The 18,998-nt window shown below is 48.2% G+C and overlaps 1 protein-coding gene across 1 annotated transcript in view; it reads right to left on the bottom strand.

Annotated features, from left to right (window-relative positions):
* LOC146786127 (cytochrome P450 2J5-like) overlaps positions 1-18,265 on the bottom strand; it is a 110,124-nt gene extending 91,859 nt beyond the window's left edge. The window contains exons 1-2 of the mRNA XM_085635629.1: positions 17,540-18,265; positions 16,406-16,568 (exon numbers count right to left, since the gene is read on the bottom strand). Coding sequence (XP_085491755.1) covers positions 16,406-16,568; positions 17,540-17,710 — 334 coding nt within the window. The 5' untranslated portion in view covers positions 17,711-18,265. The remainder of the gene's footprint in view (positions 1-16,405; positions 16,569-17,539) is intronic.
* Between the last annotated feature and the right edge of the window lie 733 nt (positions 18,266-18,998).

Genomic DNA, 18,998 nt, shown 5'->3' with positions numbered 1-18,998 from the left:
AAGGGAGTACAGGCAGCAGATTGTGCAATTCATACCACTTCCAATCGTCCATGTGTGCTGTGCCGGTGTTCTAACCAACAGAACACCGGCAGGATTAGCGAACTTCCAATGGCAATGAAATCTGTCTTGAAGCAGATTTGTTAAAGAAAACTGCAAGCCGCAAGACGTCCAGCGTTGGTTTTTAATGAAACGAGCAGGGGCTGGCACTAGGGGAATCCAAATGCACCGCACACGCGCTTATGGAAGAAATGCACACGCAGCATTTTGTATTCCTGGACGTGAATGCTGTTACATGTGTTTATCAGGAAGTACGAGCAGGGCGGAAGTGGGCGGATGCGGCCAGGCTAACCAACAAAATGTGAGACCTATTAAAAGAAAGAACAATGGCGCCCTCTGCTGTATTTTAGAAGTATTGCTGCATTCCTAAAACAAGCATTGGCCGCTAAAGCACTTAATGGGGGAACAACCTTTACAACGCAACTTTTACAACGCACTACACTTACAACGCATTTTTTACAACGCAAAATCCATTACAACGCACTACACTTACAACGCATGACACTACAACGCATTTTTAAAAACTACCTTTACAACGTATTCCATTACAACGCCTACCATTACAACGCATAATATTACACTACACTATCCAACACTTACCCTACTGTTGCACCCCCTGGAGTTAGAATAGTAATTTTTACCCCTATACTATCCAACACTTACCCTACTGTTGCACCCCCTGGAGTTAGAATAGTAATTTTTACCCCTATACTATCCAACACTTACCCTACTGTTGCACCCCCTGGAGTTAGAATAGTAATTTTTACCCCTATACTATCCAACACTTACCCTACTGTTGCACCCCCTGGAGTTAGAATAGTATTTTTTACCCCTATACTATCCGACACTTACCCTACTGTTGCACTCCCTGGAGTTAGAATAGTAATTTTTACCCCTATACTATCCAACACTTACCCTACTGTTGCACCCCCTGGAGTTAGAATAGTAATTTTTACCCCTATACTATCCAACACTTACCCTACTGTTGCACCCCCTGGAGTTAGAATAGTAATTTTTACCCCTATACTATCCAACACTTACCCTACTGTTGCACCCCCTGGAGTTAGAATAGTAATTTTTACCCCTATACTATCCAACACTTACCCTACTGTTGCACCCCCTGGAGTTAGAATAGTAATTTTTACCCCTATACTATCCAACACTTACCCTACTGTTGCACCCCCTGGAGTTAGAATAGCAATTTTTACCCCTATACTATCCAACACTTTCCCTACTGTTGCACCCCCTGGAGTTAGAATAGCAATTTTTACCCCTATACTATCCAACACTTACTCTACTGTTGCACCCCCTGGAGTTAGAATAGCAATTTTTACCCCTATACTATCCAACACTTACCCTACTGTTGCACCCCCTGGAGTTAGAATAGTAATTTTTACCCCTATACTATCCAACACTTACCCTACTGTTGCACCCCCTGGAGTTAGAATAGTAATTTTTACCCCTATACTATCCAACACTTACCCTACTGTTGCACCCCCTGGAGTTAGAAAAGTAATTTTTACCCCTATACTATCTAATACTTACCTTAAATGCAATTTACTATTATGCATTGTAATGGTATGCGTTGGAAAGGTAGTTTTTAAAAATGCGTTGTAGTGTAATGCGTTGTAAGTGTAGTGCGTTGTAATGGATTTTGCGTTGTAAAAAATGCATTGTAAGTGCATGCGTTGTAAAAGTGTGCGTTGTAACGACATACATCCCACTTAATGAGCCATGACGGCTGGTAGATAAGAAAGGCAGATGGCGGCTGGAGCCAAAGCTATGGAGAAGGGAGGGGGGAGTGGGAGCTGACGAGCCATTAGATGCCAGCTGTGCACGTGCATGTGATCGTGCACTCAAGGTTTAGGCCAGCCAAAACTGTGGGTAGCACTTTGAAAATCCCACATATAAAATGTCTCTTCGAGCCTTTGGCTCAGCGAGACCTAAAAAGAACAAATGATGGGCAGAATGCAGAACGCTGTCATACATTCACCCCAGTACAGAGATCTGGGCCTAAATTAATCTTTGTTTTTGCTTTTGCCAGCCATGCCATTCCAGTCTAGACCCAGCCATATGCAAATCAGTCTTGACCATGTTCCCCATGGGAAATGTCTAGCCTGAACTGCCAGGCCAGGTCCTCCCTGGACTGGAAACAAGCATCCTAGGACCGGTTTCGGAGTATCACCCCTTATCAGCCAGGCTAGCGTGACTCCAGTGGCATGAGGAGCATGTGACCCACGTCTGAGCATGCCCGTCCAACTTGGGGTGACAAATGCAACAAGAACAATTGATGGACAGAAAGCAGAACAATGTCATACATTCACCCCAGTACAGAGATCTGGGCCTAAATCCATATTTTTTTTTGCTCCCATGCCATTCCAGTTTAGACCCAGCCATATGCAAATCAGTCTTGTCCCTGTACTCCATGGGAACAGTCCAGCCCGAACTGCCAGATGGTGCCACTGGATTCAAGCTAGACTGGCTGATGAGGGGTGATGCCCTGAAACCAGTCACAGGATGTTTGTTTCTGTTCCAGGGAGGACCTGGCTTGGCAATTCGGTCTGGACTGTTCCCATGAGGCACAGGGTCAAGACTAATTTGCATATGGCTGGGTCTAAACTGGAACGGCATGGTGAGCAAAAGAACGACAAATTTAACACAGATCTCTTAACTGGGGGTGAATGTTTGAGTTGCTCTGCATTTTGTCCATCATCTGTGTGTCTTTTGCAAGTGGTGAGTGTTAGAAATGGGATTTCTGGTTGGCTAAGACATGCGCCAAAGCCAGGCACAAACCACCACTCTAGTCAGGGTAAGGGAGTTATACGCCAAAGATAACCCCTGCTCACCCCCTTGGTAGCTTGGCACGAGCAGACCAGCTTATCCCGGAGGCAATGTGTAAAGCGTTTGCGCAACACACACACAGCAACAACATACTACGCACACCACAGAAAGAACTCCACATAAGGTTATATCAAAAATAGCCTTTGTATTATAATAAAACACATTAGAATAGTAATCACACAATATACACTGTGCCACTAGGCAATATTTACAGGGGATTATATACACTTGACAGGGCCAATTGGACCACTGTCAGAACCATCACAAAGTGAACATAGTAAATGTAGAACATATATTAAAGGTAGACCACATCCAGTAATTACTGGCAAACACTGTACTCAGCATTATCCTGCAACATAAACCATATTATGCACATTATCACATCAGGCGCAAAATACATTATGCACCAACCTTATAAACCTAAACATATTAGACCCTAACCTCCTAATCATATCTCACATTAGGCATAAATCACAGTAGAGGATAACCACACAAGCATAAACCACAGTATGCAAATAACCTCATACATAAACCACATTTAGAGGCGTAACACAGGGTGCATAAATCACAGTACATGAATCACATTTCCTAGCAGCACATAAATCACAGTAGGGCCTGGCGCCCTATCAACCTAACAGTCCCCCTGGCCAACTGGCCTCCTCAAAGGGCTCAAATGCCCTATGTCCAAAAGGGCCAGGGTAGCTGCCAACGCAGCAGAATCCACAAGTGCGCAATTGCGCTGGGGCACAGGAGTGTACTTCACTCCTGTCTCACTAAAAATGCCCCCAAAGAACTAATGGCCTAAACGTTGCAGCTGCCGCTAATTGCCGTGCAGCTGTGATGCAAAGAAGGCCTGGCACTCACTGTGCCCTCTGAATAAGTATGCCAAAATGTTGCAGATGTCCGCGCTGGTGCGGTGCAGCTGAGAACAAGGTAAAGGGGCCCTGGCACGACTGTGCCCTCGGGGCCTCCACTGGACTCCCTGAAGCAAATTGCCCCCATCGGTGCAGACATGGCACTGGCACTACACGTGCCGTCTGAGCCCCACTCCGGTACTCTTAGAAAATGAAAGTGCCCCCTTTATGCAGCTGCCCTCTAGCAAGTGGGGCAGCTGAAGACAACAGCAAAAAGGTATGGGGCACGGGCCCTGGCACGTCTGTGCCCTCGGGCCTCCACTGGTGCTCTTTAAATAAACTTGTCTCCCCATTGTTGGAGCGGCCCTCTACCAGGCGGGGCCGCTCATGAAATAGGCACTAACACATGCCTGGCCAAGCCTTCACTCACCGGGCTACTGGAGGCTCCGTCTCCTCTCTTCTTTGCGGCCTGCGGGACTCCCACAGCTCACGGAGGCCCCGCTCACGAAGACACCGAACTCTGGACTTCTCTGGCGCTGGGACAAAGGCAGGGCTCTCCCGGCTCTCCTGTGGATGCGGGGCCAGGCTTCCCTTGCTGATACGGAAGTCCCACCCCATGTCAGGCATCACGTTGCCTGACTTCCTCTCCGGCCATGCAGCGATTGGCACCCTCCGGCCGGTCAATTTCAACTTGGATCGGGCCGAGGCGTTGAAACGCGGGGTGGGCTTCCGCTTCAATTTTAAACTCATAAGCGTGGCCAGCAACTCAAAATGCGGGGTGGGCACCCGCCAACAATTCCCAACGCGGGGTGGGCACCCGCAATTTAAATCTCAAACAAGCAGGGTGGGCATCCGCGAAAATAAAGGAAAACGCAGGGTGGGCACCTGCTGTTCAGGCATCACTGGGGAATCCCTATGATGGGGATTCCCTTCGATGGGGATTCCCTTTACAAAGGCAGCAGCTCAGCACTGTGCAACCCACGCTCTCCTCCTTCTGGGGCGAACCAAAAGAAAGTGCTCACAGGGCGCAAGAAGCACCAACAGTCCTAAAGGTCCTGGAAAAAGAACAAGCCCACGCAAAATGTTCCTCTAGGGCCAGGGGGCACAGCTGAGCGCAGCGAGGCCAGCACACAGGGCCCTCCAGCAGGGAGGTAAGCCCCCATGGCAGTTCCTCCTGGGCCCCAGCAGCCGCAAGCCCCCAAGTCAGGAACAGCACACCAGCATAGAACAAATTCATGGGGTCACAGCCCCTACATTTATTCTAAGCATTCCTTTGTCGGCAGTGCAGGGCATGGGATAGCCAGATGCAACTGGTTCAGGGGGGATTTGGAGCACTTTGTTTTCCAAGCTCCTCTCCCCCTTTGTCAGGTGGGGGCTAGGTGATCCGATACACCACAGGGGGCGGAGCCAGCATTGTACAGGCTGGGCACAGTCCTATTCAGGGTCAGGGGATTACTCCTCCCACTACTCCCACTGCAGATGTTCCATTCAGCCTAGCGCTGACTCACCCTGCCCCTCCTAGAGCCACACACCCCCCCAGCCCCTGTCACTCAAAAGCCAGACATGCAATTCACATCAGGCAGTCAGACACATAGCACACAGAAATGCGAATTTCTAAAAATGGCATTTCTCAACCAGTCATCATAAATCTGCGCACACCATTGCGCAGCATTTATTCTTACCATTGCATACATACTAAACTCTACCACGCTGCTCCTCTCATTCCAGGAATTACCACTGACACACTGATCAGGGAATCCCCAATGGATTCCAATGGGAGGGCAGGCCAACCTTACCAAATGTAACACAGAGTGCGCACACACTTTACACTGGCCCACAGTGCTAAAGTGCCCAGAGGCCTAAAACACCAACACCATGTCAGAAATAAGGCAGGGAGAAAGGCAAAATGCTTAGGGATGAACCTGCTAAAAGGGCCAAGTCCAACAGTGAGGAGTCATAGTATTTAATAGTGATAAGTTGGGATGGGGAAAACCAGCACTGTAAAAATCCACTATCAGCAAAGCAGCCTCATTTCTGCTCCGAGGCTATGGTGGAAGAAACATTTAATAGCCGAATTCAGTGATCCTCCCCTGATGTGCCACCCTTTGTCAGAGATTAATCTTGATACGGAATGTCCAATTTAAGTCCAGGAGGACTGCAATCATGTCAGATTTTCAGGATAACTACTGACTGTATAAATGAATTCAAATGAGACTTACATGGGGATCATGAAACTCTTGCCTGAATCCAGTCCTCCAGGACTTACCATCTACATCTATTCAGCAGTGACCTCCTCCCTATCACCAGAAAAGACAATTTTGTGCCAATATATGCATCACAAGGAGCTGTGACAGTATGCTTCATCTGAGTAGTAGGCTTTGGCAGGATTTGAGATCCTGGGATTCGAGGATCTAGTGCAGGATTTCAGGATTTAGTGGAGGATTCAGGGAGCTTACAGGCCAGGAAGGGGCTAGGTACTTGGCTTGCCTCCCTGGTGATCAAACGGAAGCCTCTGCTTGGGCTCTTTACTTCACCTGTATTCCTCTGCTTGGATTCAGCTCTTTACCTGTATTATGTCCGAGCAGGGTTGGGCGGAATAGCCCCTCAGACGGTTAGCCCTGGTCGTGTGGAGTCTCATCCCTTGCTTCACCAGGCTCGTCTCCGTCTTCCTTGTCCTCCCCGTCCTCTAAGTCACTCCTCTCAAAACCAGTGTCCCCCTCTGGGTGTTCCCAGATCTCTAGAAACTCTGCCCACTGTCCCACTACAGGATGTCTCCAAACTCCCGAAGGCATCTTCACCGCGAAGTACAGTTTCTTCAGCCCTAGCCCACATAGTGAAGGCCCCAGCCCATGCTACCACATCCGGTCCTGTCTTGGAATTCAATGCTTGTGCAATGCTTGCGCCAGGCTAACAAGAAGGCTAAATTCAGAAAGCTGGTGCAGACTTTGTTCGCTTTGGGTCTAGGAAATCCCCTCAGGAGGCAGGTTTCCACTCTACAGGGAAGGAAGCGCTCTAGTGCCGAATGGAAGTGAGACAGTACTACCGTTCAATAAGCATCAGGTGTCGGGCACCCTCACATCATGTGACTAAAATCCATGTCAAGTAATCGGCATCTGGAACATTGCTGGGATTCACCACCGTAAATAATCTGCAACCTGTGTGGGGTAGGGTAGGTCATGTGCAGAAGATTGAATTGCATATGTTTAAGTCTTGTGTAACAGGATACTGTCTTGGAATAAGCTAGCATTGTGTCCCACTCCCAGCCAGTGACTGAGCGGCCCAAAACACCATTCCGAGTCCTAAGTGCTACTAATAGTTTCTGTACCATAGCAATCAAAGACTGGTAAAACCATGCTACCAGACATCAGGCCGAGCCCGGAGAGAGCAGCAGCTGAAGCACAGCTTGATGTGGAGGCTCCTCTCTTCCCCTTACCCACAGGTCCATGTATGACCCTGCCAATGCGTCTTTTGTTGGCACTGGATGCGAGTCGGTGCATAATGTTCTAATAGCTCCTCCAGAAGCCTTTAGGACACCCATCTTGAAGCAGTCTCCCATCTTCTCCACTACGGCCTTACTTCAGGCCTGGAGCTGGGCTACGGTGAAGCAGCTGAGCGGAGTCCTGTGAGGCAGACCCACCAGCGGCATAGCCGGTGCATACAATGATGCCCTCTGAGTCCTCACAATGCAACAGCGCCAGCAATGCAGGGCTACCTGCAGCAAGGCACTTGGCTGGGGAATCATCTCATCAGGGCATAATAGCTTGGCTAGTACGAATCCCTGGTGAGGCGCCAGTCCTACAAGGTCTAAAGCACTCCTGCAGGTCCCACCAAGCCATTTGACCACCTATAGCATTTGTGCCGCTAGGCAGTACATCTCGAAGTCTGAGACTCCAAGGCCACCTTTAGCAAGCAGATGCCTCAGCAGCTCCAGCGACACCCTGTGGCAGTTCACGTCCCATATTAGCTCATGGAGTTGGACATTCAGTTGTTGTAACCATGCAACGGATATCTTAACTGGGACATTAGCGAAGAAGTACAGTTACCACAGGAGCATCACCATTTGTTAGTCGCAGAGATCTTCAAAAGGTAACATAGGATCTAAGGTAGCACAACGCTCGCCCAGGTTTCCCTCGCGCAGGTCACCTATCCAGTCACATATTTCCATACCTAGGTATTTAAAGGTTACTGGTGACCAAGCAAGTACTGCGGGAAGGCCTAGTCATGAGGGAGTACCCTGGTTACAGGGAACAGGCATGTTTTGGTCCTGTTGACTTTTAGTCGGGGTAGGGCTCCAAATTTGTCAAGATGTCGGATAGCCGTCCCGGGCCTGCAGATCCGCAAGAGTGGTAAAGGTGTAGGTCATCTGCATAAAGAGAGAGAAGGTGCTCATAGCCATCTACCAGTATACCACCACCTCTCCCCTCCCTTCGAAATAATTCTGCAAGTGGTTCAATGGTCAGGGCAAATAGCAGGGGTGATAGTGGACAGTCCTGTCATGTATTTCAGGAGATGTCGTAAGCGGCGAAGATGGCAGTGCTGCTCTTAACTCGCACAATCAGTCTGGTGTAGAGCAGGGTAACCCATTTAATGCAATCCTCCACTATTCCCAACTTGTGCATGACCTTTGTCAGGCAGTCCCGCCGCACCGAGTCAAAGGCCTTGTCAAGGTCTTTTGACATGAGCATCGCTTCTGGTAAGTTTTGCACCTCAGGATGGTAAAGGAAGTGATAACGTCTCCTAAGGTTGCAAGAGGTGCTATGGTGCAGAATGAACTCATTCTGGTCTCTATGGACCAGGCCTGGCATATAGGGGAGTAATCTGGTCGCTAGAAATTTACTCGGGACCTTGAAGTCTATGTTGAGCATGGACAGTGGGCGGAATGCGGTGAGAAGCACACCAGTGATTTTTGATTTTGGGAGGGGAATGACAGTCGCACATCGTGTAGTGCCCGGAAGACAGCTGCCTACAAGGACTCAGTGTAGAGAGTCTCCATTCTTGGGGCCAGTAGGTCTATGAATGTCATATAGAACTCCACTGGAAGTCTGTCCGGGCAGGGGTTTTACCAGTGGCCATTTCCTTAATGGCCTGTCTTAACTCCTGGGCTGTTACAAGGCCTCCCAAGCTCTCTTATTCCTCTCATGTCAGTGTTGGAAGGAAGATTCGGTCCAGCAATTTGTCTAGTGAGTTATATGGGAGGTCCTCTGGGGCGCCATTTAAAGCTTCATAATATTTCCTTATCTCGTCATTTATGTCCCCTGGGGAGTAGATATGGGTCGCTGTGGCTGATATATGGATATATGGTGTGTGATGGGAGCACCTCGCAATTCAGGGTGGATAAGCCAGGCCAGCAGCCTCCTCAATTCGCCTTCTTTATTGTGAGCTTTTGCTATATAGGTTTTGTAATCATGACAATAGTTGACATGCTAAATCTCTCCCTTCAAACAGTCCCTGTCGCTTGAAAGCAAGCAATAGTGAAACCGCTGTTAAGGAAACCAGATCTGGATGTAGCCTTACCAGAACATTTTCATCCAATATAATTTTTCCATTTAATAGCAAGATTTTGGAGAGGCATGTCAACAAACTTTTGTCACAATTCCTGGAAGATCATCTCCTGCTACACCCCACACAGATGGGATTCCGCCCACAGCATAGTACGGAATCTGCCCTACTAGCGGTAACCGAAGAATTAAAAATTACTCTTGATCAGGGGGGATCTGCTGCAATACTTTTGCTTGATCTAAGTGCAGCGTTCGATACGGTCGATTATGAACTGCTGGCACACAGACTAAGTGAAACAGGCATTAAAGGTAAGGCTGAAATCCTTCCTGGAGGAGCGGTCCTTTCAAGTCAAGGAGGATAACTTCCTGTCGGACAGGAAGCCGTTAAAGTGTGGAGTACCACAGGGCTTGTCACTAAGCCCCACACTGTTTAATTTTTACATGCAGCCGTTGGCTGATGTAGTACAGGAATATGGTATCTCCGTAATGTCATACACCGACGACACCCAGTTGGTGGTATCATTGGACTCCAGGACCAACGGGGAGTCAGGTCATCTGGCCCCTTGTTTGGAACAAGTAGTTAAATGGATGACAGGGAGCTGTCTGAAAGTGAACGGGGATAAGACCGAAATCATGGTCTTTGGTAATGTAGGGATTCCTAGACCCCTAGCAAGCTGCTTAGGGCCTGCACCAGCCCTCAGTACAGCCATCAAGAACCTTGGCTTTTGGTTGGACCATGAGCTGACCATGGAGACCCAGGCACGGAAGGTGGCAGGCACGTGCTTTGGGCTACTGAGAATGCTGTGCAAGATCCTTGTGCTTATCCCTGCACGGCTAAGGAAAATGGTAATACATCCCTTGGTCACCTCACGACTGGATTACGGGAATTCACTCTTCTTGGGCACACCCAAATATGTGATCAGGAAGTTACAGGTAGTACAGAATGCTGCAGTCAGACTCCTGTATCAAATCCCAATGAAAGAATCAGTTTTGTCTCACCGCAGAAACTTACACTGGCTTCCAATCGAGGCCAGAATTAAGTTCAAAACCATTTCCTTAACCCACAGAGCTATAAATAACAAAGGGCCCATCAATATTAGGAAGCTGGTGTGCAGATATCTTCCCAACAGATGTTTGAGGTCAGGCTCTGAGCACCTGTTAAAAACCACTAGAATAAAAAAGGCCAGATGGGGTGGGAGAGCTTTTTCCCACTTGGCGCCCAAGCTGTGGAACTCACTCCCGCGAGAGTTGAGATTCACATCCGCAGAGGCAACATTTAGAAAAAAAAATTAAACATGGTTGTCACCGAGGTCAACTAAGTGCCTGTGCTGCCGCTGTCATCTAATCTGTTCACTGCTTAGTGCTGGGAAGCCTTTGGGTAGCCAAGCGCTCTATAAATCCCTTTAACATTAACATTAATAGTTGTAGTGATGTTATAGTGCTCTTTTGTGTCCAGTAAGAGCCGGTGATTAGTTGGGTCTGGTCCTAAGGTGTCTAATGCGTGGAGTGTGGCATCTAGAGTGTGGAATTCTGCATTAAGTTTGCCAAACAATTACCTTAAAGTCATCCCACTCTACGAGGGTAGACAATGCCTACCCTGATTGTTGTCAAAATACTCTGTGATGGCCATTTGTAGCACTTCTCTATAGCAAGGGTCTTCCAGAACTGCCAGTTGGAGGTGCCAGGTCGGGATCACCAGTCTATCATCTGTTGGGCGGAGTTCGAGGATATAAGGTGGTGGTCGGAGAGGGTTCACCCTAGATATTTGGTGTAGGTGGTGTATTGACTCAGTCTCCTTGAGCATAGGAATCTTTTCAATCTCGTGTGGAGGGAATGTAAATTAGAGTAGAACAGGTAATCTGGCTCTATACCATGTTATGTGCGCCAAACATCTGACAACTCCCAGTGCTGTAGCCACTCCCTGAATCCTGTTGCTATCCTATGGGCTGATGTCCCTGGCAGAGGGGGCATGGAGCGGTCTAGGAGCAAATCAGTGACACAGTTAAAGTCTCCACCTGCCAGCAGGTCTCCATCCACCAGCTGTCCTAGTGGAGCTGACAGTGACTGGAAGAATGTCAGCTGATAATTATTGGGTGCATATATATTCCCCAATTTCACTACTTAACCCTGTAATCTGCCCTTCACCAGTACATATCATCACTCCACATTAATCAACAATTGTAGGAGTTCGAAAGGGGTCCCAGCTCTAATCCAATCAGCGCACCCCATGCATAAGCAGAAAAAAAGTGGTATACAGCTGGCCACGCCATCTACGGTACAGTCGCTCCACCACAACCCTGTAAGATGGGCCTCCTGCAGCATGGCAATGTTAACACCCCTGTGCCTCAGGTATCTATGGATGTTATTTTGTTTGGCTGCAGATCCCATCCTCAAACATTCCAGGTCATGCATATAAGCCCTGTGATCCTGTTGGCCATAAGATTATGTTAGTCATGGTCCTTATCCATTCATACCCCAGCCAGCTCTATGTCCTCCCCACCATCCATCTATGTCTTTTCCATCATCCATCCACCCAGTAACAGCTTCTCAGAGATGAGAAAGAACATATGTCCCAACAGTAAACTCTCCATTCCCATGGCCGCACGGCAACGGACAGCCACCCAAACTTATGGTAGCCAAATGACAGAGTAATAGGGTGTGCTCCACGAGACTCCTAAGAAGGGTCAAGTGGGAAGGTGCAGATAAAAGCAACTCACAGGTTGGGAGTCCGCTTCCGCCTAGTTGAGGCAGCCTGCCGAGACCATTGTCACAGTGGGCAGCAAAGTTGTGGAATAGTAGCTCTGTAGATCTGGAACCCAACAGGTATGTGGCCTGCCCTGAAAGACATCTAAGGTAAGTAGTACATACTCCTGAGGTAGTAGACGCCCTCGACAGCTGAGGCACCGTGGCCCCCAGCTCTCCTCTGGTGGCAGTACAATATATCAGTGGTCGTGGTAGTAATTTCTTGGAAAGAACAACCAAAATTAGAAAAGCGCAATCCACACTATATAGTTGTTAGATGCCTTAATCAAATTTAATAGTATCTCCAAAGGCATTTAAATGCGATTCAAATTCAAAGCATTTCATATTTGGCAACACAGTTGCTCCAGTACGTTGCGATGCAGAACTATACAGTGCTCTTAGTGATTAAAGAAAGAGGGAGGAGAAGTGGGTAGCAAGTGGTGGATGAGTGAGTGAAGGACACGGAAAGGATGTTGTGACATATATACATCATTTGTACATAGTATAGGACCTTTCCGGTCTAACACAGGTCAATTGTTCCTGGATAAACACATAGCTCTAATGTACATGCGTATTTCACAATTTAGTCTTTGGAGTTTGTGTAAAAGTTTGGGCTGTCTACGTTTCGACCCCTGTGGCAGAGGGTAAATTAGTCCTCACGGTGGGGTCTTCATCAGGACAAGGTCATGAAGAGCACTTCGGATAACAGCAGTATGACTGTGCTGTATGTTCAAGGATGCGAGTAGCTCATATGTGGCTGTTGAAGTCAGAGGGAAAAACATGAGAGTATAGTCAATGCTCCCGAATTATGGGTTTCCTTAGAAACGGAGGAAGACCCTCAGTGTAACACTTACTCAAGAAAGAAACTGCTGGGGATAAATCAGTTGCAGTAAGGGATTAAATCCACTTGAGATTTCAACACAAGAACGTCATGTGACGTCGATGATCATTCAGGATCTTGAGCACGCAGACAGGAATCAATCAAATGATGAATCACCAGAATCAAGTAGCACCGCACAACGAGGTCTCACTCTACCCGACCGTCCCACTCTTGTGACGTGACCTCGCAGGCTCTGTCACCGCGCCAGTGCCACACGAGGAGTCGACACACCACAGAGTGAGACGGTCGGGTAGAGTGAGACCTCGTTGTGTGGTGCTACTTGATGTATGTTAGCGGGAGGGGGGAAGCAATAGGGAGAGCAGCACTGACAAAGTGAAAACAAGAGGCAAACAAGCATTTTCAATACAATAGGACTCGCCTTTGTGAGAGTTAGAGCTATTGGCGTTGTAAATGGTATTGTCTTTTACCTATGTGTTTTTGTTTGAAGCGTTGTGGATGTATGTGGTGTGGTGTGGAGTGGAATGGAATTATGTGGCTTGGATTTGTATTCTTAGTTGTGGGGTGGTATTGTGTGGTGTATAGTGTATTTGTGTAGTGGAAGTTGGGGAATTTGTGGCATGGTGAATAGATAGGGGTGAGAGAATAGATAGAAAAGGAGATAAAGAGGAATAGGTAGTTTGTGTTTACATTGGTTAATGGACCCCAGACAGAGGAGAAGAAAGAGTGTTTTAGAAAGAGAGAAAGAAGTGGACAGCAAGCCATAGACGCATAAAGAGTGTACGCAGAAGACACCCGACGGAGAGGAGGAGGGCGTGTGTTTGAGGGACTGAAAACCTTGAAAAGGCTTGGGAAAGAGATTGTGCTCAAAGACCTCAACTGAACCACATAAGAGAGGCAGGAAGAGTGCATAAAAGAGCAAGAGAGAGGGGTGAGAGATGGTATGAGAGAGAGAGAGACAAGTGGGAGGAGCAGCCGGCAGGGCAGCAAGTTGTGGACTAGTGCCAGCACGATGAGGTACCAGAAGGCAACATGTGTGAGCAGGTATTATAGAGAAGAGACAGGGAGTCTGAGGGAGGGATGAGAGGGGCAGTGGGATTGTGAGATGAAAGGGTAGTGGGAGTGTGAGGGAGAGAGGAAAGGAGCAGTGGGTGTGTTGTGGAGAGATGACGGTTGGTGGAAGTGCGACGGAGAGATGGGTTGTTTTAGAATTGTTTTTTGTTGAAATGTGTGGCATGGAATTGTGTGGTGTGGAGTTGTATAGTGGAAATATGTGGAATTGTGTGCTGTAGAATTATGTGGATAGTAATTAAATTGTATTAAGTGTAACACACTTTTGTAGTGCAGTGGTGCTGCACTGATGCTGAGGTGGTGCTGAGTGATACTGAGGTGGTGGTGTGCTTGTGCGGATGTGGTACTGAGTGTTACTAAGGTGGTGCTGAGTGATGCTTTGATGGTGCTTAGGTGCTGCTGTGCCTGTGCTCAGGTGGTGGTGAGTGAAGCTGAATTGGTGCTGCACTGGTGCTAAGGTGATGCTGCAATGTGGCTGAGGTGGTGTTGCGCTAATGCTGAGGTTGTGCTGCATTGGTGCTGAATTACTGCTGAGGTGGTGCTGCACTGGTGCTGAGGTGGGGCTACGCTGATACGGAGGTGGGGCTGTGCTGATGCTGTGGTTGGTCTGCGTTGGTGCTGAGTTAGCGGTGCACTGATACGAGGTGGTGCTGTGTTGAGATGGTGCTGTGCTGATGTGGTGCTGTGGTAGTGTTGTGTGATGCTTAGGAGATGCTGCACTGGTGCTGAGGTGTTGCTGAGTGATGCTGTGGTGGCGCTGAGTGATGCTGTGCTGGTGGCCTGATGCTGAGGTGGTGATGTATTGGCTGTGAGGTTGTGCTGTGCTGGTGCTGTAGTGGTCCTTGAGGTGGTGGTGCTTTGGTGCTGAGGTGGTGCTGCGCTGGGGCTGAGTGATGCAGAGGTGGTTACTGTGCTGGTGCTGAGGTGGTGCTGTGGTGGGGTTGTGATGGTGCTCAGGTGCTGCTGAGTAATGCTTAGATGGTGCTGCTGAAGTGGTTCTGATTGGCGCTGACTCGTGCTGAAGTGGTGCTCTTCTGATGATGAGGTGGTGCTACAGTGGTGCTGAGTTGGTGCTGAGAATGTGTTGAACTGATGTACTGGTGCTGAGGTGGTGCTGTGGTGGTGCCGAGGTGCTGCTGGGTGATGCTCAGGTGGGGCTGCAGTGGTGCTGTAGTAGTGCTGAGTGACGCTGACTGGTGCTGAGCAGATGCTGAGGTGGTGCTTCAGTGAGTGCTAATGTGGTGTTGCACTAATGGTCTGGTGATAAGGTGGTGCTGCGCTGATGCTGCAGTGATGCTCAGGTGGTGCTAAAGTGGTGCTGTGCTGGTGCTGACTGATGCTAAGGTGGTGCTCAGGTGGAGCTGCACTGGTGCTGAGTGATACTGAGGTGGTGTTCATAAAGAACATGCTTAATATTCTATTATACAAGTGATAATTTCACATCCACTGCACATGTCCACAAAAAGGGGCCTTGAAAGTCACAATTATTGCAACACAGGGACTTGGTAAGAATGGCCATGTGCAGAGTTTATATTTAGAGAAACAAATTATTTAGTTGGTACAAGTCTCAAATGAGGGATGGAGTGAGCAAAGAAACAGAACCGTTATTTTCATAAAGATTTTAGAGGTGGTTACTTTGATACTCAAACAGCAGTAGCCCCTTGAATAACCATCCTTAGGTCATGCGACCACTGAAAACATCTTTCACCCTGTCATCACCACCTTCCCACTCGAAAACAAACGGGGCCTTTGATGCCCACATTCCAGTGATGAAAAGTGCCATAAACAATTTTATGATCCAAAAAGCATTCTACTGCCACTTGTATATCGTTTCCAGCTCATGTTCACAAGCACTGTGTGTTAAACATGCATTTTTATATACAATAAATATAAATAAAAATCATTTACATAGTGGTTGTTTAGAACTTTTGCGGTGAATCCAGCCCAATGGTCCAGCATCCTGAATGTACTCTCTTCTGGTTACTATTGAAATTGTTTAGTTTAACCTCCTTTGAAGTGTATTGAATGCCTTCCAAGGTGTAAAAGCATTTGTAAAAACATTATTTTCTAACTCTCGTGAGCGCTCCTTTGCAGGATAATTAAATGAGGACTAAATTCTGTCTTGGACCAGACAAATAGGGTGGTTGTTACAGGCAAAAAGTGAGATTTAATTTTTCTGAATATTGTTTTTCCCAAAAAGGATTCAAAATGTTGCATTTACAGATGTTAACCAACCAGAATTTTGTAAGGATAAGGCACTGTGCACATGGTATTTTACTTACTGGTCATCTCCATTACTCCGAATCCAGGTCTTCTTTGTCATAAAATGTATATAATTAGGGAACGTGACTAAGATGGAGGTTGAGATAAGGTAGAACTGAACACATGTTGGTAAGGTATTAAGCCTTTATCAAGGCAAGCATTATGTCTTATAGTAAAGAAGACCCACACCAAATCTAGCCTGGCTTGTGCCAGCCTTTTACTGAACCAAAATACCTGCTTACCTTTGCCGCCTGACATTTCTTCAAAGAGCGGTGTTGTAGGGCGCCCCGACACCTCCTCAGAGTGGCCAATCAGAGCATCCCTCACCGACCGATATCCGTTGAGCACAACCACGGGCTTCTGCCCAAGCCACATGGTGAAGATGTTGCCGTGGGTCTTTGCCATCTGTGGGTGAAGCATGAAAGGTCTGTAAGTTTAATTACCATATGTTGGGTAGACCAGCTGCTAATGCTCCCACTTACCACCCTTGCGAGTATTAATGGGGCTTTCCATTAAAGAGACTGAAAGACAGCTCTTTTTACCCAGTTCTAGTCAGACATCTGCTGGGGTTTTGAGATCTATTGTGCTGTGGCGGCTCCTCCTTTAAGGCGGAGGAGCATCGCCCCACTGCTCTCTGAGCAGATCAAAAAAGGAAAAATAAAATGATAATAATACAATGTTATTATCATTTTATTTTTCCGTGCTTGCTCAGTTGGTTTACACTCGAGGTGCGGCTGGGCTGGCCAGAGCAGGGGGAGAGTGGTAGGCACTCACTAAGTGCGCATGACAGTTTGGCCGGCTCAAACAGTCATGAGCACTTAGCATTTCTCCACCCGGCTGTCCAACTGTATGGCACAGCTGGGTGGAGAACATGCACAGGCTCCCACTCCCTGTCTGAGAGCCGAACCAGGCCGCTCAGACCAATCACAATGCTGCTGTCATGCTAGTGACAGAAGCATTGTGATTGGCTAGGGGAGTCTGGCAGCCTGTGTGCTTGCGCGCTGCCCAGGAGTCAGAAGAGAATAGGACGGAGGAGAGGAGGTGGCTGTGCTCAGGTGAGTGCTAAATATATTTTTCATTCCTCCCCCGCTCCACCACCCCTGTTGGGTATCAGCCACTGCTATTGTTGCATAACTCACCGAATGGCCCTTTAAAGGAGCCCATCTGGGGCAGATCGCTCTCATCTCATTGTCAGGCCTTATTAATGTTCGTGGTGCACGACCAGGAGCAGCCGAGTACTGTCCGATTAGTAATAGGAAGTCCAACCAAGGTAGGTCAACATCCTCATACTGCGAGTTCTAGAGCAGCCCACGGCCAGAAGGTCATGGTGTTACCCCCTGACATTCTTACCGCCTTATTAGCAAAGGGTACAGTACCTGTATGAAGACCTCGTGATCCAGTTTGAACCCCAGGGCCCACAGGTTGCCGATGATGGGCAGCGGGCTTGGTCCAGGTGGTAGATGTCTGCCTAGCCATCGGAATCTGAGATACTGGACAAGCAAGAGTGTCACTAGTAGAGTGGCCAGTACCTCGCTGAGAGCCAGCATTCTGCTCCCCCTAACGTGGGCTCTCTGGCTTGACCTTCTCCTCTATGGTACCCACTCTTCCCTTCTCAGTTTCCGTCTCTAAGGCACCAACTCTCCCCCTCTCTACATGTTCGCTACCCCTTTAACCACGGAAGGTCCTGTGTCTTTCTCTGTTTCCTAGTTCACCTGCCCTTTGCCTCCTAATCCCTGCCTTGCTCTCCCGTCTTCTTTGCCCAGGCACTCCCCCTCTCTTCCGGTGCACCGTTTCCTATCTCGCGCCAATCGCGCCTTTCATCTCAGTTTCTTTAGTGCCTCCCTTGATCCTGCTCTCTTTCTGCGTGTCACTCAGCTTCCTCGCTCGAGATGGCCCTCTTTCTCGCTCTCTGCTTTGTTTCTCTCTCAGCACTCCTCTCCACAGCCTGCGTTCTTTCACTTGCTCGCTTTCACCTGCTCGCTTTCCTATCTATTACACCCGTTCAAGCTCCCCCTGCCTCCTTCCCAGCTCTCCCAAAGCGTCTCTTCTTCTGTGCCTCGCCGCTCACTGTCTCTTTCTCTCTCCTTCTACAAAACAGAAATAGATAATTACTAAAAGGTTTACATAAGTGGGCCTGTTACTTTCCATTGCCAAAACCTCGCCCAGAAAACCAAACTTCTGCCAGCTCCAGCCCGTGCCTCGGGGCAGCAAACATCTGGCAGCTCAATGAAGCATTTAGTGCCAAAAATTCTCATCCTCAGGTCTATGCGTACTCGTTCGCCAAGGCATCATGGCGCTAAAAATACCTATAAAACCTGCCACATCAGCATCATTCTCTCAAGACAAAAAACTGAAAATTGAAAGGCTTGTATAAGTGCCTGGAACCGAAGAAAGCTGGTCACAGGACCCAGTGACAGGGGCAAGGTGTTCTAGGCCCTTACAGCCGCAACCAAGAGGGTGGAATCACTGTAGTTGAATGAGCAGGTTAAAGACGAAAAACGTACTTACCATTGGTAACATTCTTTCTGGTGGATACTCTGTCTTACGCCACATTCCTCACAATATGAATACCCCCTGGTCAAAGGCTAGATCATGAGAGGTTTCTTAGCAATTCCCTTGCCCGTCAGAAGGTGGTGTCATGCAGCTCTGCTCCATCCCGGTATGGCATTGAGGCCCCTCCATTGTTTTTGCATTTGTCACCCCGAGTGGGACGGGTATGCTCAGACGTGAGTCCCTTGCTCTCCATGCCACTGGAATCAAGCTATCCTTGCTGATGAGGGCTGAAAGCCCGAAACCGGTCCTAGGATGCTTGTTTCCAGTCCAGGGAGGACCTGG

This window comes from Triturus cristatus, chromosome 11 (assembly GCF_964204655.1).
Source record: "Triturus cristatus chromosome 11, aTriCri1.1, whole genome shotgun sequence".
NCBI classification, from domain to species: Eukaryota; Metazoa; Chordata; class Amphibia; order Caudata; family Salamandridae; genus Triturus; species Triturus cristatus.
Note: the sequence above shows the minus strand (reverse complement) of the source record. Positions and strands in the feature narration are given on the sequence as shown.